Source organism: Xiphophorus couchianus, chromosome 7 (assembly GCF_001444195.1).
Source record: "Xiphophorus couchianus chromosome 7, X_couchianus-1.0, whole genome shotgun sequence".
Taxonomy (NCBI): Eukaryota; Metazoa; Chordata; class Actinopteri; order Cyprinodontiformes; family Poeciliidae; genus Xiphophorus; species Xiphophorus couchianus.
Window position 1 is genome coordinate 12,331,729 of NC_040234.1, and position 25,481 is coordinate 12,357,209.

The 25,481-nt window shown below is 38.2% G+C and overlaps 2 protein-coding genes across 5 annotated transcripts; both read left to right on the forward strand.

Moving 5' to 3' along the window:
* Nucleotides 1-2,577: 2,577 nt before the first annotated feature.
* On the forward strand, nucleotides 2,578-8,197 carry LOC114148523 (cell surface A33 antigen). Of its 2 annotated transcripts, XM_028023882.1 has the most exons (8): nucleotides 2,578-2,751; nucleotides 3,021-3,175; nucleotides 4,116-4,329; nucleotides 5,388-5,552; nucleotides 5,654-5,770; nucleotides 6,518-6,641; nucleotides 6,758-7,485; nucleotides 7,526-8,197. In XM_028023882.1, the coding sequence occupies exons 1-7, from the start codon at nucleotides 2,700-2,702 to the stop codon at nucleotides 7,455-7,457; spliced, it is 1,527 nt and encodes a 508-aa protein (XP_027879683.1). In that variant the 5' UTR covers nucleotides 2,578-2,699; the 3' UTR covers nucleotides 7,458-7,485; nucleotides 7,526-8,197. The 2 variants fall into 2 exon arrangements, with proteins under 2 accessions (XP_027879683.1, XP_027879682.1); XM_028023881.1 differs by having other exon boundaries at nucleotides 6,758-8,197.
* Nucleotides 8,198-9,456: 1,259 nt separating this feature from the next.
* Nucleotides 9,457-24,869, forward strand: LOC114148514 (immunoglobulin-like domain containing receptor 2). Of its 3 annotated transcripts, XM_028023862.1 has the most exons (10): nucleotides 9,457-9,598; nucleotides 13,637-13,966; nucleotides 14,625-14,744; nucleotides 17,331-17,387; nucleotides 18,624-18,770; nucleotides 18,857-19,030; nucleotides 19,365-19,478; nucleotides 20,573-20,768; nucleotides 21,649-22,315; nucleotides 24,281-24,869. In XM_028023862.1, the coding sequence occupies exons 1-10, from the start codon at nucleotides 9,556-9,558 to the stop codon at nucleotides 24,314-24,316; spliced, it is 1,884 nt and encodes a 627-aa protein (XP_027879663.1). In that variant the 5' UTR covers nucleotides 9,457-9,555; the 3' UTR covers nucleotides 24,317-24,869. The 3 variants fall into 3 exon arrangements, with proteins under 3 accessions (XP_027879663.1, XP_027879665.1, XP_027879664.1); XM_028023864.1 differs by lacking the exon at nucleotides 19,365-19,478; XM_028023863.1 differs by lacking the exon at nucleotides 17,331-17,387.
* The last annotated feature ends 612 nt before the right edge of the window (nucleotides 24,870-25,481 follow it).

The following is a 25,481-nucleotide window of genomic DNA, read 5'->3' on the forward strand; positions in this document are numbered from 1 at the left end:
GATTTGAACTGTAAGTAATTCAGGTCTCTAACTATCTGACTGCATTGTATTAGTATGGACTGGACTTATTTGATTTAATTAGCAGAAAATCAAATCTACATATAACTAATCCATCTGTCTCTATAATTAGATATGATTTGGACCAACTCCAGATGCCTTCAGATGAGTTTTTTTTTTTTGTAAATTGGCTCGATATTATGAACTGCATTGAAAAGCCAAAGTTACTTGAATAGTTTTTGAGACGTTTTGGAGCATTATTCTTGTTCAGTTGGGCTTTAGCAATACTTGATTTGCTCAACCACAGTTTGGGTTTTCAGATCTCTACTGGTGATTTATTTTGACCATTGGATGAAAAATGCTCTCTGATCTGAATAATGGTACAGATTACAGATTTTAATGCGTGAAGGCAAGCAACAGATTATTCTGAGCAAGGAAAAAAGACAAGTGATTTATATTCAAACATAACATCTTAGAGAGTTTTTGACATCTATTTGACCACAGAAAGACATTTTCACTTCTCCAATATATAGGGATGTAAAGCCAAAATAACTTTACTGATGTTCTACCACTTCCTGCAAATTACCCATAGAAGTGAATTGCACTAAAACCCATTAAATTACACCACTTTCTTCCCTCAAGCCATTGAACTGATGTGTAAGTTTTTATGTTTTGCTTTAATTCATTCTAAAACAAGTTGGAACTTGGCAACAAATAACAGGAGCAGTAATAAAACCCTTTTAGATTTAACCAGCAAACATAATTAAATCAAAAAGGTTGTAATCTGAAGAACACACCAGCCATGAAAGAAATACAAGGACTTATAATGCAAACAACTGTGCATGACTTTATATAAGAACCTGGAACATCCACTGTAATTATGCATTTCCAAAGTGTTAATAAACCACTTACTATTTTCTGACTGGTTTCTGCATGTGTGTCAAAGCAAACATGAACATGGTAAGTGGCCTTCAACCCTGATTAAATTACATCATTTCAGTAATCAATAATCAGGTCAAAACCTCTAAACTATTGTGAGAAACTTGTTGAAAAATACCCCAAATTTGACTCAAGCCATAAGGAATAAAAGCCAGTTCTGTCAAATGTTAAGGAACTTGATTCAAACTTTTTGTCATGTTGTGTGGAAGTTAATGTGGACCCACAGGCACAAACATCAAATGGATGGTGAAGGTTTAATGAAAATAATTCTGAAAAAACAAATTTACAAGCAGCCGGGAAATTACAAAAGCAAGAACAAAACTGGAACCAGCAACACGAGGAGCATAACGGCGGGTAAACAGGAATGGTTGGGATTTCAAAGGAGGAACCAGTAAAGAGTGCAAACAGGAAAAGGGTTTAAACACTGAGATGATGAACACTGGAAAAACAAAGACCTGAGCTAAGGGGGTTATGGGTGTGAGGGGAGCGAGAAAGAAAAAGGAAGTGACAAATGGGAGCCAGGGAAAGCACACTGGGGACCAGAAAATGAATTTAACACTAAAGAATGAGTAAACATGATAAAACTATCTAAGAAAGGATAGACACAACAAATTCACCTAATAAATTAAAATCACTAACAAAGGACTGAACCAAATTAAAACAGAAAAACGGGTCATCTAATGAACGAAAAGGAACCAAGGAATACAGAAATGAGTAAAACCCAAAACTAACAACCCAAAATCCTAACAACTTCAAAGTTTAAGAGGCAAAAATATACTTATTATTCTCATATTTACAAAACAGAAATAGAGTCACTTATGACAAAATTTTTGCTACACAACGAAAGTTTATCCTGATTTTATATGAGACAGTAAGAAACAATATTAGATCTCATGTTCCAATTTCTTGGATATAACTGTGGGTCTCTGGTTTCAATTTATTGCAACAAGTTTTGAAGAAGAGGTTCAGCAAATCAAGGAAAGATCTTCCCATTTGTCTTTTACATTTATGAGCTTTTTACACTCGTTATAATTCAGCAATAATATTCATTAATTTAAATGTGATGTGCTATTTTCAGCGCAATGGTGCGACCTGCAGGTCAAATGGTATACAACACCAGTTGCTGACTTAAAAACTAAACCTATATATAAATGTATAGGACGAGAAAGTCTCTGTATCCCTTTATATCTGGCAATCTACACAACATAGTAGAGGCAGCATCTTGCTGTTCAAAGTGGCTGGGAAGATGGATGCAGGTAATACAGGATTTTCTTAAAGGATAATGTGTTAGATTTAGTAAAACTAATTAAATATGACTGAGGTTGACTTATTTTCATGTAAGACAATATGCCAAAAAAATTAGTGACATTAATTGAAGCAAAGTATTAACTAACATTACACATGTATGCAACACTTTTTAGACCTTTCTCTTTGTAACAATATGTTTTTTTTCCTTTTATTTCACTATGATGAACAACGTTTTGTTGGCCTATAAGACAAAATCTGTCTGTGGTTTCTGTATGATTGGTAGATCCCCTTTTCTTATCTTTACAAGTCAAAATTCAAACAAAAGCAAGTTAGTGATTGGATGTCGATCGACATGTGACCCATATTGTTAACTTATTACCTGGAAGAGTCAACTTCTCCACACCTAGGTGACACAGGAGTTCACCGTGAAGGTTAGGCAGGCTCCTGTTCCTCGTCGAGGAGCATCTGTTTCAAGTTTCTACAGTCGGTGAATGTTTTAGTCTTCAACTTAAAAAATGACAACGGGAAGGCATTTCGGATGGCAAAAACAAATTCTTCTACTAGCAGGTAGGCTCTATGTTTCTGTTCATTTTTATTTTTTGTTAAACAGCCCCTGCCACACCTTTATGGTGGTATCACTGTTGTTAATCAGTAACTATTCCATTGCTGTGCTACTTAAAGCAGGATAATGTTTTACTAGAAAGAGATCAGTTGGTTAAAATAATATTTCAAATGAATATCAAGATTTCACTCCCCCTAAGTATATTGAAATAAAAAGTTACTGACATAGAGGGATATTGTTCATGTGTTGTCATGTTTATCTTTTTGTTTTGCAGTTTTGCCCTGCTGTTGGAGTGTGGAAGTGTCTATCAAAGAAAAGGAATACAGGGTGGCAAAAGGAGATGATATTACACTGATCTGTTCCTTCATCCCTGCTAACCCTATAAAAAATAACTTTGTTCTGGCATGGGACGTTGTGGGAATCCCATCGGTAAGATGTGCAAGATCTAGGGCGTGCTGTGGTGGCGTAGGGGATAATGCGACCCACGTTTGCAGGCCTTGAGTCCTCGTCGCGTGTTCGATTCCTGGACCCAGCGACATTTGCTGCATGTCTTACCCCTTCTCCTTCCCCCTTTCCTGTTAGCCTACTTTCATATAAGGGACACTAGAGCCCACAAAAAGTTACCCTGGCGGGGTAAAAAGAAAAAAAAGATGTACCAGATCTAAAGCAGAGATGTTTTCTGGGTTGTTTCTAGTATGTTGGTGGTAAATCGCAGGTTTATGATACAGTGAAAGGGTCTAATTTAAATCAATTCACTTTGGAAACTGTGGGATCAGTTGATCACTCGGTTGATATTATCAATTGAAAAACTTTGGAGAAGTTTTAAAGTTCTCCAAATAACTTAATTTCTTCACATTTTATTATGTTACAACCAAATTTTAATGTATTTTGTTGTGATTTTCTCTGACCAACACAAAGAAGTCCATACTTCTGAAGCTAAAGGAAATGAACACGTTTATGACATTTATTTGCCTTAAGAATTTCAATTAAACATAGTGTCTATGCAATGAAATAAATCCGATTCATGCCTTTATTGGATGGGATGAGGTAGTGACCTTTGTCCAGTGGATGATGAATGGGTGAATGAGTCAGAACTGCTTTACGCACAAAACTACAGTCCTGCTTAAACGGGTCAGAAAAAGAAAATACCCCTGTAAGCATTAATTGAACACATTTTGTTTTCTAATACTTAGTAAATTGTATTTGATAAGAGCACATAAAGTATTTTAAACTGAGGAAATGTGAAAGGTTAGAATAAATATTAGAAATTATGTAACAACTATCACTATGATGGATCTGTATTGTCATGAAGGATTGTAGCGACTTCTGGATTATCCTTTTCTATCAAATCCTCATTTTCCTCCTCCAGAAAGCAGTGGCCTCCTTCTTTTTGAACAGTCCTGTCGACATCGCTCCAGCATATGAAGGAAGAGCCACCCTGGAGGTTGATATTGACAGGGGATTAGCGACGCTTCACTTAAAAAAGTTGACCATGGAAGACAGCCGCCATTATCAGTGCAGCGTCAGAATCCCCAATGATGACGAGGGAAAACCGATCGCCTCTACTTCGGTTTTAGTTCTAGGTGAGATTTAACACAAGGGTGAGCTTTATGTTCTTGATCGTCTGTCTGTCTACATTTATTGATAAATACATATTGTATATAAATATTTAGTTAAACTCCTAAACTCAAATGGAGAAGAAGGGATATTGAAGTGGTAGGGACACACTTAAAGAGGTTCGTTGACAATATTACCCTTTTTTTATTTCAAACAGTAAGATCTTTACGGTAAACAGATATTTCTACTTCAGTAAATGAAAGATTAGCTCATTTACAAGGGGATTATTATCTTCTATTTTTCTTTTCACTGTATTCAGTATTTATGAGTTTGTGTTTTGTTTGTTCTGCTGTGATCTGTCATTTACTCTAGATGTCGTCAGAGTAAACAACATCTACTCAAGATTTCTTTTTACCCTATTCTGTCTTCACCCGCCATACTCTTGCTATTTTGTGTAGAGACATACTTTGCAAAAATAGTCATACTGTATTGCTTTATCTTTCTCAAATATGTTTACATTACAACCATGTACTTTAATGTATTCTAATAGGATTACATGTTGCAGTCTAACACAGATCAGCACGTAATTGTAAAGTGGAAGGAAACGATTTATTGTTGTAAAAATCTGCAGTGTTACACACTGGAGATGATTTTCTTCATCAGGAAAAGGAAACGGATGATAGCTGATGGGAAGTCGAATGGAGATAAATACTGTCCAGTACTGGAGAAAAACCTTTTATAAGCTGCAAAAGCCTATAGTTCTTCTGGCAGATGTGACGCCACACTTTTCAAATCTCTAATTGTAAATAAATGTTGGAAACCACCTATTTTGATTGTTGCACTTCACAATTATGTAATACATTGTGTGGTTTTCCCCTTAGTTAAACTGTAATCTGTTACATAAAATGTTGCAAAGAACATGCAAACTAAACTCTTTTGTAAATTGCTCAAGTTTTTTTTTTTTACATAGTTGGAAAATGGAATAAGGGGTGTCCCTTACAGATTGACTGTATTTATATCAGAGATGGAAAAACAGACACTATATTGCAGTTTATGTTTAAATCCAATACATTTTCCATTTCAGAGCCTCCCTCTAAACCAGTCTGCACACTTCAGGGACAAGCACAGTATTTCACTGACATCACACTCACCTGCAAGTCTGAGGAGGGTTCCCCAGCTCCGGTCTATACCTGGACGAGCTACAGTATTGAAAACATTCCCAGACAATTTCCCCTGAAGACAACACAGGGTATGCATTAAAACCAACCATGTTTTAAAGAAACATGTTTATGATCCAGGCTGGTGTGTATGTTGCCCATATTCTGATTAACAAGCATGATGTTGTTGCAGAGGATGGAGTTCTGTCTCTCTTCAATATTACAAAGGAGACCTCTGGCTTCTTTATCTGTCTTTCAAAAAATGACATTGGTTCTGCAAGCTGCAACTTTACCTTAGATGTAATGCCTCGTAAGTATTTTAAAACATTTCAAGCAAACAACTTGTGTGAATGCCAGATCAGTTTCCATCATGTGCTAGAGTGATGAGAGCAAGCCAGTGAAGATGAAGAAAAGCAGTTTCAGGATATTTTACAGATAAAAGTCTGAAACGTCTGGTGTATATTTGATTTAGTTCCCTTTTACTTCGAGAGCCCTGAATAAAATATAGCGTAACCAACACTTTGTACTTTTCTATAGCATAAAATCCCAATAAAATACATACAGTACATACAAAAGGTGAAAATGTTTTAGGTGTACTCTGCTCTTTCAAGTCATTGTATTCTTTCATCTTTGCTTTGTGTGGGTAGAAAAGTACACAAAACAGTTATCTGGCATTAAAAGTCATTGTTTTAGCAACACATTTTGAATAATTTAGTTAGGTTGAAAAGGAAGCTGTTGACATCCAAATAAAATTTTATATAATCTTTTAGGAAAACAAATCAAATTACTATGTTTATTCAGAAAGAATCTCAAAACACAATTTTGTTTCAAAAATCCCAGTCAGAATGTCTAGTTTTTTTCACAACAATAAAATTGTAGACCGACATAAATTGGTGAATATCCACACTTTATTACAATAACATTTATATTACTACATTAAAGATTGGTATCATTTACTTAAACTCCTTGATTCAGTTTCTCTTATTGTATCCATCTGTCTTTTTTTGTCAAAACAGTTCAAAGATGGAGTAATGTCTTTTCTGATTTATTCTCTTAGCCAGTATGAGCTTTGCATCCACTGGAATTATAATTGGAGCAGTTGCTGCTGGTCTTCTGGTTCTGGGGATTCTCATTTTCTGTTGCTGCAAAAGAAAGAGTAAAAACGAGGCTGATGACGAGGGGTATGCAAGCATTTGCTAATCAAATTAGCAAATCAACAAATGTGTAACTTTTAGAGTTTTCTGTGTCAAAGTCATGTAACCATTTAGAACTTCTTTGTTGTTTGTCTGCGTTTTAGTCCCCATGGAGATAAGGTGTATTATGACAAAGAAGGTCCTGAAGTGGGAGAGCCATACATGGATGACAAGTCAAACACTGAAAAGATGAAGCCTAATCAGAATGAAGACAAAGATATTGTTCCTCAAAGCAATTACACCACAGGTGGAGCAGGAAAGACATTTGATGATGACCAGCACAGTTATAGAAGTGGTTTAGAGAGGCACGACGGAAAGGGTAGTGATATAGATTCCCAGCGTTACCAAGGAGATCGGAAAGATTATTATCGTGGAAGCCGGGATCACCTGGACGATCAACGTGATTACAGCGGAAGCCGAGATCGTGACGATCAACGCAATCGGTATGGAAGTCGGGATCGTCTTGATGACCAGCGAGATCGCCATGGCAGTAGAGATTGTCTTGATGACCAAAGAGATCGCTACGGAAGTCGGGATCGTCTTGAAGACCAAAGAGATCGCTACGGAAGTCGGGATCGTCTTGAAGACCAAAGAGATCGCTACGGAAGTCGGGATCGTCTTGACAACCAAAGAGATCGCTACGGAAGTCGGGATCGTCTTGACAACCAAAGAGATCGCTACGGAAGTCGGGATCGTCTAGATGATCAGCGAGATCGCCGTGGCAGTAGAGATCGACTTGACGATCACCGTGATCAAGACTTGTACCACGGTAGTCGCGATCGCATTGATCACAGAGATGAGTAATATAAAAATGTATATGTTTAATGTTGACTTACTGAGTACTCTTTATAAAAGAGTACTCTGAGTACTCTTTACTGAGTACTCTTTATAAAAGAGTACTCAGTAAGTCTCAGTCATTGTGTTCTTGGGCAAGACGCTTCACCTTCTTTGCCTGCTGCTGGTGGTCTGAGGGCCTGGTGACACAGAACTGGCTTCTGTCAGTCTACCCCAGAGCAGCGGTGCTACAATGTAGCTCATCACCATCTCTGTGTGAATGACTGAATGTAGAGTAAAGCACTTTGGAGTCCTCTGACTTGATAAAGCGCTATACAAGTACAGGCCATTACCCTTTGACCCTTTGAGCTTATGACATAAAGAAAGGTACTATCCATGAATGCCTAATGTCTTAAATGGAATTTTTTTTACATTTAAGACTCAGCAATAATTTAGTTTAAAATAATTAATGTTTGTGATCCAGACGTACTGAAGTCCCCTGCATGAAAATCACAACTTAAAGCTGGTTATTCTTGGTGGCCCGTCTTTCTATAATTAAATGCCAATTAGGGCAAAGTAAATATACTGTGGATGAATTCACTGTTTAGAATAGTTTTGTATACTAAAATTGTGCACTAAATACAGAAACTAATCATACAAGTGTACAATTCGTGTCATTATCCACCAGTCTGTGGCAGCCACTGAAAGGAAGAGTGAATAATTTGTTTAATTATGGCACCTAATCCTCAGTGGGAGCCAGAGTGGCTTGTGAAAATTTTCACATCCTGAGAAAATTACAACTTTTTGTGATGTGAAATTTGATTGTTTTTCAGTTCAATTATACAGGATATGTCACATTAGATGTGGAAAAGGTTTTGAAGTGATTTGCAATGCTGTCAGTCTTGTATTTCAACAAGGGTGTATATACACTGCTCAAAAAAATAAAGGGAACACTTAAACAACACAATATAGCTCCAAGTAAATCAAACTTCTGTGAAATCAAACTGTCCACTTAGGAAGCAACACTGATTGACAATCAATGTCACCTGCTGTTGTGCAAATGGAACTTTGTACAGAACAAAGTGTTCAATGAGAATATTTCTTTCATTCAGATCTAGGATGTGTTATTTGAGTGTTCCCTTTATTTTTTTGAGCAGTGTATTTTGGGTTCCAGCTGCAAGATGTAGTAAGGAGAAATGCAATGCTCAAAGCTGCTGTGTTGAAAGCTGAAAATATTGGCGAGCTTAGGGACTCCAAAAACTGTGATCATTACATGACTGGTTCAAAGCATCTCTAAAACTTCACCAGGTCTGCAGTGGTAGAGGAGTGGGGAGCTTCTGTAGCTCAAATTGTTAAAGACATTAATTGTTGTTCTTATTGGAAAGTGTCAGAACACAGAGTGAATTTAAGTTTGTTGCTTGCAAAGAAATAGATGAGGGATGATTATGGCATATTGTTATGTTTGTGTTAGAAAAGGTTTTTATACTAAAATCTTTAATCATGTTGGTGCAAAGAGCCATGGTTAGTATATGTGGAAACTAAGTAACTGTCAACCTACAAAATAAAATATACTGTATACTGAAATTTTAAATGATTAATTAAGGTTTTGCTTTGATAAATGTATTTGGACGATTTAAAAATATATGTATTTTTAGTCCTGTTCTGCATCTTTTAATGAAATTCGGGAATAAGTTTGTATAGTGTATGTAATCTTAGTTTATTTTGTAAGTACTAAGTTTTTTTTTTCATGCGTCTATCACACATATAAAAAATAGATACAGGATTTTCTTTTTTGCTCCACAAAATCCATGTTAAGTAACTTAATCAATCATTTGTAGTGTTTTTCTGTATATGTTCTGTGCAACCAAGGTGCACTTTTATATCGAGATTAATAAATTACTTTGGTGACACCATTAGCGTGCAGCGATTTTGTTTTTTCTTCTTTTTAATAAGTATTTTGTCAACCAGTTGGATTTTGTAGTTTTGTATCAGAGCCTCCCCTTCGTCAGTGAAGTGGTACAGTCCCGTTAGACGCAGCCTGCCTCCGGTCCTGAGCAGCCGCACTCAGAGCGGACGTCGACATCATTAACATGCGGATAAAAGCCGTTTCACCATAAACACGGAATATATGATGAACTTTTACCGGTTGGCAGTTTTACTGGGAGCATCGGGTGAGTTTATTTCCTTTTATTACAACGTGTTTAACAGCCTTTCTGTTCTCGGCAACAGCGCAACAGGTTGTGCCCGTAAACTTCAGCTTATCCCAAACCCGCTGGCCTCAGCGAGGAACCTGCTGAAAGGTTTAGGTTATGTTTTAACCTTCACCGAGCCAAACTAGACAGGCTTCCTTGAATAGCCGTGGTTTGGACAAATATTGTGAACTGTCTTCACATATTTTTGGCTTCTGGGAAAACCTTCCTTGTGCAATTGGCTGCTGGTTGTCATTAATCATTGTGAAAATTCCTCAGGGTGTTAAATATTTGCTGTTGGAAGAATTTGTGATACAGCAACACTGTATCAGCAAGACTGTTTAAGCTTTTCAAATGTATCAAAATTCTATGTATTTGGAATAGTAAGTGTTTGTTAACAATTAATAGTAAAGGTAATTAATACAATTATTATAACTGCATCATAACGGATAGGTTTTGTCATTTTAATGTATCTGCATTATACAATATAGGTATAATGTTAGGAAGAGTACAAAGCAAATATAAATAATCCAAAAAGACAGCAGAAGTATGAACAATACTAGATAAAACAATTATAATCTGCACTAGCGTCAGTAACAACAAAGATAGTAGGGGGGGAAAAAACAAAGTACAGCAATGAAATGCAAAATTACCTACATGGAATCTAAAATAAACCTTAAAAAATCAGTTTAGAAAATATCTCAAGCATTAACAATAAGTACTTTGTAAAAACATCTCAAGAGGAAAGTTACAAACAGTTTTTCTATGAAGAGGTTTTTTCTTCCCAAGTGTCACTATATAAAAAAGTTCAGCACCTCAATACCTTGTGGAGAATCTGCATCTGCTTGTGAAAAATTTAGGAGGAGCTTCCAAAGACTGGCAAGCTAAATAGGAGTAAATCCACAAATTTGTTGTGAAATAGACTTTGCAGTAGTCAGGATTACTCACAGCAGTTATTTTCATAAATAAACTAATAATAATAATAATAATAATAATAATGTGCGGACATATTATAAGGCAGATTCCATCCTGTGTAGATATGAGCTTCAAAGAATGTTTGAAATTAAGCTTGGAAGCAACAAAGCTTAATTTCTTGACTTCTGGGTGCTTTTTGAAATCTGCAGAGGAATCCTCCATCAACCATTGAGTCTATTTTCAGTCTTATCAGTGGCATTTGTTGAAATAATGAGTCGATGTGAAGGAATCCACTGCAGGGAGAAAAAAGACAGGAAATGTGACGGTTTTGGGAGGAAAAGCCTGACCGTGTTCAGGAAACGAGCAGCGTCCAGCAGCAGAGCTGCGACCTGGAATACCTCATACTGTTTTAACGGCTCCTCTAACACTGAAATAACACCTTCAGTCAGTGCACAGGTGGCGAGGAACCTGCCTCTTAAACCACAGTCTCGATCACAGTAAACAATGGTTAACACACGTGCTTCATGATGCATACAGACGTTTTCCTCTTTGCTTGTCCAAAACTCACCTCACAACAAGCTGAATGCATTCATGGAGCTGATGGAGGAACGGTTTGGTTTAAATCTTCAGTGGCTAATTGGTCTGTTCGGAGCCAGCTGTATGAGGCCGGACGCTCCTATTGGCTCAGAGTCTGTGACCTCCTTCCCCCCTCTCAGCTCCTCAACTGGGACAGCAGAGTGGGGAACAATGGTCAGCTCCATAAAGAAGGAAACAAAGGGAAGACCGCAGCTCCTCCACTGGAGGAATTCAGGATCTCAGTCCGCATTGTACACAATACTTTTTGCAGAACGTAAAGTTGTGAGGTTAAAGTTTATGGTGGAGGATTTGGAATATGTGACAAAAACGTGAAAAAACGGGATTTCCATAAAACAAGTATTCATGAGGCAGAAAAATAATCAGGTCGTGTTGGAGAATTTTTAAAAAATAACAACAATAAGACAGAAACAATTTAAAAGAATAATTGTTCAATTCATTTTTCATAGACTTAGTTTTAAAATAAAAAAATATATCATTTTAAAATATTTTAATAAAATCAAAATTAAAATATCCTAATGTTTAGATTTTTATTGTTTTTTAATAAAATTTAAAAAATCTAGCTTGCTTTTTATCATTGTTTGAAATACCAAAAGAAAAACATAAATGTATTGTTCTCTTTAAAAATATAAGAAATAATAGAACATAAAAAAAACTAACTGCGCATTTGTATGTAATTAATTCCTAAAAAAGGAAAGAGTTAAATCCCATGATGTATATTTTTAAATAGCTTTTAAATTACAGGAAAGTTCTGACTTTTTGAAGTATAATTTTACTTATAAAACATCAATAAATATCATTACTTATGAAAAACATATTCCAGTCTCTCAGCAAAGGTTCACTAAGCCTAATGGTCTTTCTCTTAGTGTTGTAAGCCAAAAAATAATAAATAATAAAAATCAGCAAATTAGATTTCAGAGTCTGGTTTAAGTAATTTATTTTAAACAAGTTAATTAATTATTGGAAATGTTTTTTTAAAAAAGTGAAATTTTTCTGAACGCTTTGTGCTTTAGGCCACTGACTGATAAGAACCATTGAAATACAACTACTGTATTATTAATGAAACTGGTTATTACAGAGAAGAAAAACCAGAACTAATTGTTCTAATCAGGGCCTGGCAATTTTTAATTAAAAGAGAGTAAATAAACATGGTAAACACTGGGTGAGTGCTCCTCCTGCTGCTCTGAAGGAAAGGCAAACTGGTGGACTTGCTTTTGTTTTCATTTCCTGTCTTGAGGGAAATGTTTAAAACCAGTTCCTGCCCCACCTAGAGCTAAAATGACTTTCAGGCATTACTCACGAGCATCTGACTGCTGCATCCCCTCCCTGTGTGATCACAGTCCCCCTGGCTCTCCTCAGTCCTCCCCCAGTCCCCCCACGTTACACTGGAATTTAACCTCCTGACCCCAAAGCATGAACAGCAGAGGAGCCCCCACACACCTAATCTCTGTTCCTGTCTTCTCCCGTTTTGATGCAATGCAAATTACAGTTTCTTATCCTGAATCTTCTGCACAGATATAGAAGATCTACAGCTGTTTCTACAGAAATAAAACTGTAATTTACATGCATTTTCCAGCCTTAAAGAGGTTCCTTCAAAACCAGTAAGCTGCTTGAGCTATGCTCTTTTGTATGACACTACAGGAGCGTCAAAAAATAATTAATTTGCAGGTACAACAACAAAAAAATGCTATAAACCATTACCTGTTAAAAGCTACCGTGACGTGAATTTTAATCCCAGAATTAAAGTCCAGATTATTTGGTCCAGGCTGTAGTAGGAACCGCTGCAAAGCAAAGTGTTTGTATGTCAACCTGGTCAGAAACATTCCAAATTTCAGAGTGAAAAACACACTCTGGAAAATGTTCAGGTGTGAAGCTGAAGGCAAGCTCGTTCAAGCCTGAAAGTTGGGTTGGTCAGATCAATTATTGCAGAGAAAAGAGAGTATAGTAAGTTGTTAATAGGCCATTAAAAATTCAGGCCTTTATACGATATCGTTAATAATGTTTTATGTGGTTGCAAAGTGACAGCATGTGAAAAAGATAATGGTTGTTTAACTTATTTAATGTTTTTGTAAAGAACTGTAAACAAATCTCAATATGTCACATCAGCATTAAAAAGCCAATATAAACTAGAACACATTTATGAAGTGAAAACAAAATAGATGCTTTTCAAATTTTGAAAGAAAACCTACAAAAAACTACAAAACACTTAACACTGGGGAAGAGGCTTTGATTTTTTTTTTTATCTCAAATGCAAAATGTAATTAATTTCTGCACAATTTTGAATTAATCAATTATCTGACTGTTCTTTCAGCACATGGACTTTTAAAATCGATTTCTGAGTTACTTGACGGTAACGTCAATAATTGATTCATCACTATTAGAGTAATTAATCATTTCACTCCTAGTTAATATACCAAATATCCAGGAATAAGAGTTGAGTTTGTACAATTGTTCTTTCAGTCTCATGAAAAAATGTTAATCAGAGTCCATCTCTGTCTGTGCTTGTGTCAGTCTGCGTGTGTAATGGCATGCACGTCACAGTGCGGGACAAGAAGCAGTACGCCATGCTCTTCCAGTCCGTGGTCCTCCGGTGCCAGTATCATACGTCCTCCAGCAAACCTCCGGTGGTGCAGTGGTGGTACAAGTCCTACTGTCGAGACTCCACACAAGCCTCCTTCTCCCTTCCTGACTCTCTGGGCTACAAGGCCTCGGAGCTGGGAGCCACGGCCCAGGTGGAGTGCTCCGACAGCAGCCGGACGGTCCGGATCGTGGCCTCTAAGCAGGAGTCGTCTGTGACGCTGACCGAGCACTACAAAGACAGAGACGTTACCATCATAAACAGTAATGTTGTCAGCTTTTCCCTCCACGATGCAAAAACACAAAGTCTTACAAAATATTTGGTCTAGTTTCTACTGCAAATGTCTCAGTGGACAAAACTAACTTACAAGTAACTTTTCAGCAAGATATAGGAACTTATTTTAAGTCGATAGTTTCTTAATATTGATGATGCTCTTATGAAAAATACAGGCTATAAGTGCAATAATCTGCCAGTGGAAAAAGACATTTTTCCCATGTTAATTTACCAGGTTAACTAGTTCTTTTTCATCAATATTGAGGAATTATTCACTTAAAACGAGCTTTTATTTCTTGCTGAAAAGTCACTTCGTTTTGTCTTATTTTAAGTGTACTAATATATTGGCACTAGAAACTAGACCAAAAATACTTGGTATGATTTTGTCTTTTTGCAGTTCATGACAAAAGTTTGAATGGGACAGCTGCTGAATCTGTTTGAATCATAGCTGTTCTCTCCATATAATAAGAATTTGTGTCATAGTTTCACAATACAGGAGGAGGATCAGTCTCATGATCTCAACCTCCTTATCTAAAGTTTTACATAACTCACCCCTCATCATCATTCAACCCCTCTTTTCTTCAGAATGGATTTAACCACTCAACTTCACAGAAATCCTCTAAATTTGAGCTTTATGTCTCCATGCAGAGGCCGACCTTCGCATCGGGGAGCTGCAATGGGGCGACAGCGGCGTGTATTTCTGTAAAGTCATCGTCGCCGATGATCTGGTGGGAAACGATGAGGACCACATGGAGTTACTGGTTCTCGGTATGGCTGCGGATGAAGCAACATAAAGTTTATAGCCGTAAACGTTTTTGAAAAAGGTGCCTCCTTGGGCTGCATTCCCAAGTGCCTTTACGGCAGCTGCCATGGAAACAGCCTTTAGATGGTCCTGATCCGTCATGACACACTCTATTGTTCAGCCAGTCATGCATTTCAGAGGATCTGTGTGCACTTGACTGGACTGGAAAAAACGTAAAAGTCAGAGAGGCTGTGCAGCAGAGTCCTGAAGGATTGTGTGTGTTCTATTGGTTCACTGGGAGTACTGGTTCCTGGTTAATGATTGTACAGGTCTTGCAAATCTCCATCAAACAGCTTGTACTTCACCGATAAAGGTCAGAGAATGAGCATCTACTGTAAACTGGAGCTCTTTACAGAGATGGTTGTCCTCCCAAGACCAACTTTGACCTGAGGCCTATTCATTCATAACCTCTTGGCTGTGCTAATCGTATTAGACTGATCTGATCAAAGAAATAGACTAAGGAACAGAATAATCAAACCTCCAAAACCACTCAAAACAACCCAGGAAATAGCAATTTAACTTATTACAGTTTTAGGAACCATGAGCTGACCTGGTTTTACAACAAAAGTGGTACAAATGCTGCCATTCCCTGCTTCTCTAAACAGAAACATTTTCTATCTCAGAAATTCCCTCTTATTCACAGTTTTCTTCTCAACTAACTGATCCTTGGATATTTTTTCTTTTTTTTTTCTGAATTTCTGCTTTTCACACTTTGTTGTTTGCCCCCTGTTGTCTTCCAAAATCCCCTCATAAATTAGCCCATGACTCACTCCATAACCTTCCAATTGCTGCCTGCTCCTCGCAACCGCAACGCTCCTCGTCTTTCTCCAGTTACTCCGTGTTTCAGATGGTATGTGAGTACAGTTGCAAGGCCAAGGTAGCAAGATTGTTTTGCTTTTTTTTTTTTTTGGCCTCGACACTCCCTACCAACAGCTGACTCAGCACGTTTGGAATAAGCTCCAGGAGAGTTTGGTTTCTGCTTGCAGACAGACAGATCATTTGCTGGCCTTTACTCTAATCACAGTTGTTTAAAATCTCATAATAAGCACATGGGGCAAAAACAAGTGGCTCAACCTCAGAATGTAGCAGTTTTCTACCTGATGAAATTATTCCTGACATTTTTATCTTAAAAAAAAAAGTCCAAAAGAACATTGTCTTTTAAATACAACACAACTCTTTAAGACATTTTTCATGATCTCCTATGGAAAAGTGTTGATCTCCAATTTGACTTTTCACCTTCTTTAGCAATTGTTGCTAAGGGTTGCTATAATTGACTAAAATATGTTTGGATTATGTTTGGCAGAAACAAACAGAAAATATATAACGTTATATTGCTGAAGCTGGTGCCTTTAAACAGCAGTGTTAAGCAAAATGTAGAAGCTAAAGCTATGTTTTGTTATTATTATTATGCCTCTATGTAACCAGGAAGTTCCACTGAGATCAGAAATCGCTTTAAGAAGTGAGACAACATAAAAATTAGAACCACGTAGATCAAATATTGCACAATAAATACGACAAATTACACAGCAATTTAAACACAGCGATCTCAGAGGGAAAACGATGACGTTCCTTCTTCGCTGCATTTTTTATAAACCTTAACATGCTTAATGGATGTAAGTGTTTTGAGTTTAATCCAACTCCGTAATGCACGGTAGGAAAATGCTGTTTTGCCCAAAATCTGTCAAAGTCAGACATTCGAAAGCAACCATTTGGAGGGACTAAGTGGTGTTTATGGAGATGACAGAAAATAGGCTACTGAGGCATTCTGGGAGTTCACCCAGCAGGGCTTTGTACATTAAGAGATACGCATGACAGATTTTGCATTTGAGATGGAATTTGAAGACGGCTCTTTAGAGAGGAGGAGGCTGCATGCATGTACAGTATGTCACAGTAATCAGTTACAGACAAATACATGGATTTAGCCGTTTTCTGAAATATAAAACTGAAATATTTCTGCCTTCTTATCTAGGTTAAAGAGCTGCACATTTAAGCCTGTCATCAGTTCATATTCCCAGTTACGTAGAGGAGGACACACTTTTAATCATTACATCATCAGACGTAAACAGTCCTTGATTGTTAAAGTGTTGCAGGAATGTTTTTGACAAAACCATAAACTTTATTTTTTGAGGTATTTAAAACCGATTTCAGACCTTTCAAAAGTTGTAATGCCAGTGATACCAGATCTGTAGATCATCTGGAAAAATGCAATTTAGTTTGAATGTTTTTATCAACTCATCAGTTCCACTGGTTAAGATGCTTGGGTTCGTTGCTGGTGGTCTTCCTATCTGTTTCTTACTGATAGTAATGACTTTACTATGAATAAGTACCCAACATGACCCCATTTCAAGGAAACACACCTACTCTTTTAATGCTTCTCCTGTATGTTTGCTAAGCCGGATTTTGTACAACCTTAGTTTCTTTGATTAATTGATTATTGCATGAACATCAATCATCATCTCTGCTGCCAGATTTGCTAATTTGCCTGACCTTATTTGGCGCTGCTTCCTGCTGCTTCTGTCTGGCCTTCACCTGTGCTCTCCCTCTCTCTGCAGGCAGGACAGGTGAGCAGGACGATCTTCTGCCTGAGTTTGATATGGAGATCATGCCAGGTACAGCCAATCAGCTGCCGCTTCTCTGCATTTTCAAGCTTTTCTGTCGCCTCCTAACTGATTGAGCTCACACTCATCATAACCAGCACTTTCCTTGACTCTGAATAAGTTATGGGCTTCCATCTAACAACTTCTTGCTGTTTAAAAGGCAGACCTGGTGCTTTATCTTTAGTCATAGTTTAAATTCTTTGGTGAGCTCTGGTGGGCTGTGCAGATTTTGCTTAATGCCTCCACTGGGGAGGTGTGTTGTCTGTAATTTGGAGATGTGATCAAGGATTAATGTTACTGTAAGTTCCCTCGAGATTCCCGTCACCAAGCTCTGCTTCCTGTCACTCAGAATCACTATAAAAGCTACAATTGGAAGAAAAACTGGTTTATTAGGGGTAAGAAGTTAGCTTGTTAGGGTAAAAGATAAAACAGGACCTCTGAATTTACACTCAAAATAATTCTAAGATAACATTTGTGTACAGATAAAGGATATATTTTTTTACATTTGGTAAATCTTCATGGATGTTAATTTGTTTCCAAACCATTTAGCTTCATGCTTGTCACGTCTGCAAACATCGTTGTATTTTATTGGGATTTTAAGTACCAGAGCAACACAAAATAGGTCATAGTTGTAAAAATACATGGTTTTTAACATCTTACAAATAAAAATCTGAAAACTGTGACATGCATTTGTATTCAGCTCTCCTAAACCAATACTTTAAAGAACCACTACACCTTTACACATTTAAAGATTCAAATTTTGCCCATTTAGCTTTGTAAAATAGCTCAAACTCAGTCAGATTGGATGGAGAACAGCTCTGAACATAAATCTTCAAGTCTTGCTACAGATCCTCAATAGGATTTTAGGACTTTGACTGGGCCATTCTATCACATGGATTTGCGTCAATCTAAACATTGGTGTTGTAGCTCTGGCTTTTATGATAACTCTGTTGGAAGATGAACCTCCACCCGCTTTCACCTACGTAGCTCCAGCCATCTTCTCCTCAACTCTGACCAGTTACCTGTTCCTAAGAAGAAAACTGCATAATGCCGCTAACGTCAGGTTTCAGACCGATGATGCTGTTTGCCACACTTTTTATCTGGCCAGAGCATCTCAGATTAAAAGCATCTTTTGAAAACAAGTTATAACATTATTGTTTTTGGCCACTTGTCAATAAATCAGATGAGCACTAAAGGTGTATTTATTGTTTGCTGTATTTTCTTCCTGTGTGTGTTTGTGTAAAACAGAGTGGGCGTTTGTGGGCTCCGTGGCCCTGGGCAGTGTCCTGTTCCTCCTGTTGTTGGGGATCTGCTGGTGCCAGTGCTGTCCTCACTCCTGCTGCTGCTACGTCAGCTGCTGCTGCTGCCCTGATACCTGCTGCTGCCCACGACACCGTCAGTAACACAGACAGTCATCCGCTGTATTTCCACTTTCCTTACCATCTGCCTGGGTGGTGTTGATGTGTTGTTGATTTGTTCAGTGTACGAGGCAGGGAAGATGGCAAAGTCCCGACAGGCGGCTCCGGTTCCCACCCAGGTTCCCGTGTATCCTTACTACATCTCCAGTATGCCGACCGTGGTCCCTATTGCTCCTTCATCCCAACTGGACCCAAAGATCTCATCGATCGCCTCGACTGAAAATAACCTGGCTGGAGGTGAGTCATCGCTCCTTAAATGGTTTACTTCCTCCCACCCTAGAAGGAAGTGAAAATAACTCGTTTATCATTTTATGAACTCATAAATGTCATACCCCCTCCTTTGATTTCTCAGAGCTTCTAAGGAAATATGATTCATGGAAAACCATTAATCACTGACCGTCTAACTCTGACTTTATCTGTCACCTTTGAGTCCGTTTCAAAACAGAAACATCTCTTTGTATCATGCATGCTTGTGAATTAACACGTCGTGAATCATTTGTGTGTGCGTCTCTGCCTGTAAACATCCTCCTTGTCTGTGTGTGTATGGGTGCTTGTGTGTCTGCATCTACAGTGCGCAGTGGTTACCGTCTGACCAACAGCCAAGACCAGGACTCAATGAAAGTTTTGTACTACATAGAGAAGGAGCTGGCTCAGTTTCCAACCAGCAGGTTGGCTTCACTCAAATGTAAGCCGCCACTAAATAGGCCTTTTTCTCTGTGTCCCTACGGCCGTGTGTGTGTGTGTGTGTGTCATTCTGTCTTTCTTATGTGTGCGATTTGTGTGAGTTAAATAGTGGCAGAATCCATCTAATCTTCTTAACCATCTCAAAACATATGACTAATTCAGAGTGCATGTATTTTAATGTCTTTTTCTCTTCACCAGAATCTAATGAAATGTCCAAAATTTTTAAAAGCCTGCAAATATTCAGACTTATCACTCTTTTTTAAAATTAAATCTGGTTTTATTGAAAGGGTTTATTTTTTTTTAAATGAGATTTTAAGAAAAAAATATCTGAAAAATATCTAAAGACGTGAACAGCCTAAACACAAATGAGAAACATGTACAATCATTAAAATTGTTGACTTTTCCAGCATCAGACAGGTATAAGATATTTAACCTGATTTAATTGCTATTATATGAAACAAAAATCAACCATTATTCTGCCTTCTGTTTAAATATATTTACTATTACACTTATTATGCCTTTTTTTCAAGTAACACAGGGAGTACACCAAGTTGATATCAGCTGGTTAATTTGTCTGCTGAGGTAGTCAGTCTGCAGTAAGAATGGACTTTCTTGTATTTCATGCAATTTGCACTGTATATCAGGTGCACAATGGAAACAAAGAGCGCAAACCATCTCCTCTGTTTTAATTTATTTATTAGAAACGGTTAAGACATTTTGTTACATAAAGAAGAACCAAACATGAAGCACTTTGCAAATTGCAGGGGAGTTTTCTAAATTAAATTTACAGCCACAAAATGGGTGTAAATAGCCCTGACTCAAATTGTCCCAAGTTTCTAAGCAGTTGTTTAGAGTTTTCTGTTGTAATAATAAAAAGAACGCACGTTAGACCTCATCCTTAATGTGGGTCAGATGGAAGTTTGTTACAACCACAGACATTTATTTTCCGAGTGCCGCCAAATGTTTTCATATTTCATCCAAGCAGAACTCATTCCGCTCATTCCTCCTCTGTGAAATGTTGCAATGCATGCTGAAGATTCCCATAAATCTTTCTGTTTTGAATGTCGCCACAATCATTTCTCTCCGCTCCAACAGCCAGCAGCATGTCAGAGCTGAGCTCCCTTCACGATGGAGGGAACACGGATTTCAGACGCAACTATCAGACGGTCCAGATGAAGGCGCTGCCGCCCATCCTGGACCGCGAGGAGGAGGTGAGAGCGGCTCCACCCGCGCAGAGTCGGAGGCCCAGACGAAATGACTGCAGTCTCTCAGACGATGAATTGGAGCGAAGGTAACGGTGTTTGTAACGCCTCAGACTCTAGAGTAGGTTACCTTCACACGGCACGTCTTGTTCAATTCTGGTCCTTTTCTTATTTCCAACCTTTTTTTTTTTGCACGGTCGTTTGTACTACCGATTAAATTCACCCGCAATGAGACTTCTGTGTGAAAGGTTTACGTCCCCAAAGTGACCCACAGAAGAATAACATTGACTTCACACGGCAGCGCTGTTTATTCAGCTATAAGAGTCAACAGTATTGTCACAAGGTCACAACAATATGAAGGAAGCTAATAAAAGGAAAGCACAACTAATAGCAAGGTTTTTTTGTACAGCATTCTGTAGGGAAGTCTGGATGTGTAGTCAGAGCCAGGAGTGGTCTGATGCGCTTTAGTGACGCAGGTTAAGTTCATATAATCATAATTTCTAGCCATTATTGACTTCCTGATTCACCATCTCTGGCTTTTTCTGGTTCAGAGTTATGATGTACAGAATGTCTCACGTCAATGACATAAAAGCTAGAAAGATGCAACATGTCTGTTCAGACTGCAGATGGTTTAAAAACAATCCGATACGTATCCAAACTCATACCACAAATGTAAAGTGGCACAGATTGGACTTTTGGGTGAAAATATTAGAATTGGGCTTTTCCAGACTGTGGTGAGAAAGCCGGATATAGGTCGCATTTGGGGGGGGAAAAAAAGCAGATTTGAGTCACTTTTATCTGCCCTGTGAATGTGGTTATTGCTCTTTTATAGTACCTTAAAAAAATACTCATGACTCTTGAAACTTTCCCCCATTTTGCTGCAACAAACTTCAACCTATGGGACATTTTTGAAATAGGTAACAGAGTAACAATGTCAAGCAAAATAAACTGTAATAAATGTGGCTGTAGGTGGAATCCCCGCTCCGAGCACCTGCAGAGGAAGACGTTGAGCAGGCGAGGTCGCACCGGCTCCCTGGATGAGCTGGAGGAGTTTGCACAATGCTACAGCTCCCACGCTCGTCGTCCTGAGCCTCCTGACCGGCTCCATGGGCAGGACTACAGCCCACCGAGGCGCTTCTACAGAGAGGAGGACGATACCTGGGCCCGCCGGAGCCCCTCACCTTTAATGCACAAGAGAAGGGACACATGGGACAGTGACCGTCCTTCTCGACCGCCCCTGAGCAAAAGCTATGATGACGGCTTCCTTACCAGCGTGCTGGAGAGGAAGGCGAGAGGCCGGGAAGGGGACAGGAGCGCTGGCAGAGCGGACGAGGACAGCGACACTCCGTCTAAAGGCAGCTCCAGGGGAAAAGGCAGCGACAGCTACTACAGCCGGTCGCCCAGCTACCGTCCAGAAGAGGACGACCCTTTGCCTCCGTACTCTGAGCTGGAGGCCGAGCGATACCGCCGGGCTGACCTGACCCCAGACAGGTACCGCACAGCAGAACCGCCCCGATCAGACAGATACAGGACCGCCGAGGCAGGCTCGAGGCCTTTCTCCTACACCCGTCCCCACCAGGGAATGTCCCAGACACTACAAGGGGGCAGAGAGGAGCGGGACAGGAGCCGAAACCTGGTGAGTTACTTGTAGCAGGAACAAGAACTTCCTTCCTCCACCGCTCTACAGGAAAAGAGCGTTTATGTCCTGTAAATTGCTACAAGTCAAGCCCACTGGCAGCCGATAGTTTTTTTGTTGTCAACATTATTGCAAGTGGACTCCACTACTAAAACCTGAAAAGGCTTTGGTACATAAAAGAAGCGTAAAACGAACAAAATTAAACAAACTCAGCACAAAGAGATGCAATATGACCAGAATATGATACAAAATATGTTATTCAAAGAGCACAAAGAGACAAATAAAAGTAACCAAAAAAGGGCAACAGAACCATAAAAATGACTACAGAATAAATGCAAGCCAATAAAAAGAGATAAAAATCAACAAAAAAATTGACCAAATGTCCTACATGTAACAAACTGAGAGAAATAATAATAAAATCAAATAAAAATGATAATAAACAAGTAATAATAAATCTATATGCTTCACCAAAGTCTCCAATTTATGGCATAAAACCATTAAATGATATGAAAATATGAGGAACCATGAAAGATTCCAATTTAAATCAGAAAATATTCATCTTTGGGGACAGAATGACTCAGAAAATAGTTGCAGATGATATGACACAATTATAAAGTGATGCAAATTGATAAGCGATGCCTTAAATATTAGCTGATGATTGGAAGTAGACAATCCCATATCAAAATCTGCCAATGGCTTGAAGATATTACATCCATATTTATCTTTTTTATTCTTTAGAGTTCTAACCTCTGTCTGCTTGTCATGAAACACGCTGAACGTTAGTAAGTTCACAGTTACTAATGCTAACGGTACTAAGCTAGCTAGATTGCAAATATGCATTTTAATGTTGACAAATTGAAAAGTCTGTGTTGCCATTTTAAAGTTTAAAGTAAGACAGATCCAAAATCTGCTTCCAGTCTCTGATCCGTGTATCTCTTCAACTATGAAAAGATGCAAAATTACCTTAAAGCAATATAAAGTGAGTAAATATGAGTAAAAAGACAAGCTTGAGTGCAAAAAGTCCACAAAAATGATCAGTCCTTGTCATAAAACAACTATTAAATGATGCCTAATTGCACAGTAACTTCAGGCGTGTCTGTCTTCAGAGTGGGGGGATTGTTACATTTTTGTTCCCGGACGTTTGTATTATCATTCATAATGTGTCCTGGTGACCTCCGGTTTCAGTCCAATTAGGCCCTTTGTTTCCAGCCCTCCCTGAAATTCCCTTCTGGTTCTTTTTTTTTAGAATTTTATTTCAGCTCATTATTTTAAATTTTCAGCCCACAGCTTTAGTTATCTGCTTCAGCAGCAATTGGAAGAGAGTACACAAAATGACTGGTTAAGACCCACAGTTTTCATTTCGTAGACTATGGGCACCCCAAAAGAGAGTATGTAAATTTGATATACACAATTAAATTATTGAGGTGCTTACAAACACACCTAAATAATTTCTACAGGTCTGCAGGAGGTGTAAAATATGCATTATTCTTTATGTATGTCGAGAATATCAAGTGTTTATAGATTGCTCTGCAGCCCTCCACTGGAAACAAAATGAACTGCAGCACAAAAAGTCAGCAGTTCTCCACTGAAGTTTTTCTCGTCTGTTTTTGTTGTATTTGGCAAAAAGAAACATTCATCGTTAGTGTTTGTGTATATATTTTTTGTCTCTTGTGACTTTTAAATATAAGGCATAGAGGAACACTGAATTATTACTTTTTAACATGTTGTCCTTTTGAGGGATTATTATTTTTCTTTTTACAGGAATGTCCTTTAAATCACAACTAATTCTTGATATATTCTCTCAGTGTAAAATTTGTCTTTCCTTCCGTTCCAATGTTTAAAATCTAAAACAAATCTTACTAAAACCCTTCCTCTGCATGGTTTCCAGCCGTCACACTGGTTAAGCACCGTCACTCAGCATGACGTCTCTCTAACCTGCAGCCTCTCGGTGTATTTCCCTAACAGAGCGCTGCACTGAGCAGGGATTCTCTGGTAGTGTGACGAACCTCCACCTGCACAGAGCTGCCGGTCCGTTCGTTTTATCCGTCCTGCATGCAGCTACGCAGGGAGAAGCTAACTGTCTCCACCAGCAGCTGCATGAAGTCTGGCTCATCTTGAAATAACCTCAGTGGGAAACAACATTAGAGGAAGGAAAACCTGAGACAGACCGAGGCATTCAGCCTCTGCTGTTAGAGCTTGAAGGTTTCTGGATTATACTTGTGCATAAATGATACTGTATCATATGTATTTGTACATGCATATTTTATGTAAGGTATGACCCTTTTTTTTTGTCCATTTTGTCTGGTGGCTAAATTTACACAAGTGCCAAGATGTTTTATTTTATCTGTCCAATTTTTGCAGGTAAAAACCTCTGCAGCCTTCACTCTTCTTATTTATGTGTCAGTACTCTGTAACTCAGGTTAACTCTGCATTTTATCCTTGTATCTTTCCTTTTTGTGACTGTTTTGGAAGTACTGCACCTTGAACTTGTTTTGCAGATGATCATCCTGGATGCTTTGTAATAAAAAATATCTTCTGAAATCCTGTCACTTCATCATAAGTGCAGAACATAGATGACTCTTTTTTGGTTTGGCTTTGCAGATGCAAAAGTTTTGCATTTGTGATTAACCGTTCTCTTAGATTATTTTTAAATTGTTCAAATAAAAATATAATGTTCCTAAAATTATTTCACTGGATTGCCAGACAGATGCGTCCAGTGATTGTTCAGTTCTCTTCCTGCCTTGCTTGTCATTTCTCCAAATATTTCTGGAGAAATGACAATAGGCTCATTATTTATTCCTTAGTCTGTCTGGGAGAGTTTAGGCAAGAGGTTGAAGCTGTTTGATCTAGACTTAGTATATCAACATGCATCAGCTGAAGATACATGATATCTATATCATGTATCTTGTTCGCCTATTTTAGGACTTGCTCCATTGATACATTTTTAAGCAAAAATTATGCTACAGTACATGTTTGACAGAAAATAAATAAGAGACCTGTTAATTCTGATACCCAGATTAATGAACCATCATGATGAACTTTTTCACACAGTGGATAGAAGCCAGCACAGACTGAAAGGTGCTGCATCTTCTCTCTTCACAAAGACAAAAGAAGGGATTAAGGAATTGCAGAGAGCAGAGCTTTTCATCTCTGCATTATTTCTTAG

What these genes read in the sequence shown, in the direction of transcription:
- LOC114148523 (XM_028023881.1), top strand. Translation starts at nt 2,700, where the DNA reads ATGACAACGGGAAGGCATTTCGGATGGCAAAAACAAATTCTTCTACTA. An exon ending in ACAAATTCTTCTACTAGCAG is followed by an intron (nt 2,752 to 3,020) that starts GTAGGCTCTATG and finishes TTTGTTTTGCAG; the next exon opens with TTTTGCCCTGCTGTTGGAGT. An exon ending in ACGTTGTGGGAATCCCATCG is followed by an intron (nt 3,176 to 4,115) that starts GTAAGATGTGCA and finishes TTCCTCCTCCAG; the next exon opens with AAAGCAGTGGCCTCCTTCTT.
- LOC114148514 (XM_028023862.1), top strand. Translation starts at nt 9,556, where the DNA reads ATGATGAACTTTTACCGGTTGGCAGTTTTACTGGGAGCATCGG. An exon ending in CATGGAGTTACTGGTTCTCG is followed by an intron (nt 14,745 to 17,330) that starts GTATGGCTGCGG and finishes CTCTCTCTGCAG; the next exon opens with GCAGGACAGGTGAGCAGGAC. An exon ending in CAGGTTGGCTTCACTCAAAT is followed by an intron (nt 19,479 to 20,572) that starts GTAAGCCGCCAC and finishes CCGCTCCAACAG; the next exon opens with CCAGCAGCATGTCAGAGCTG.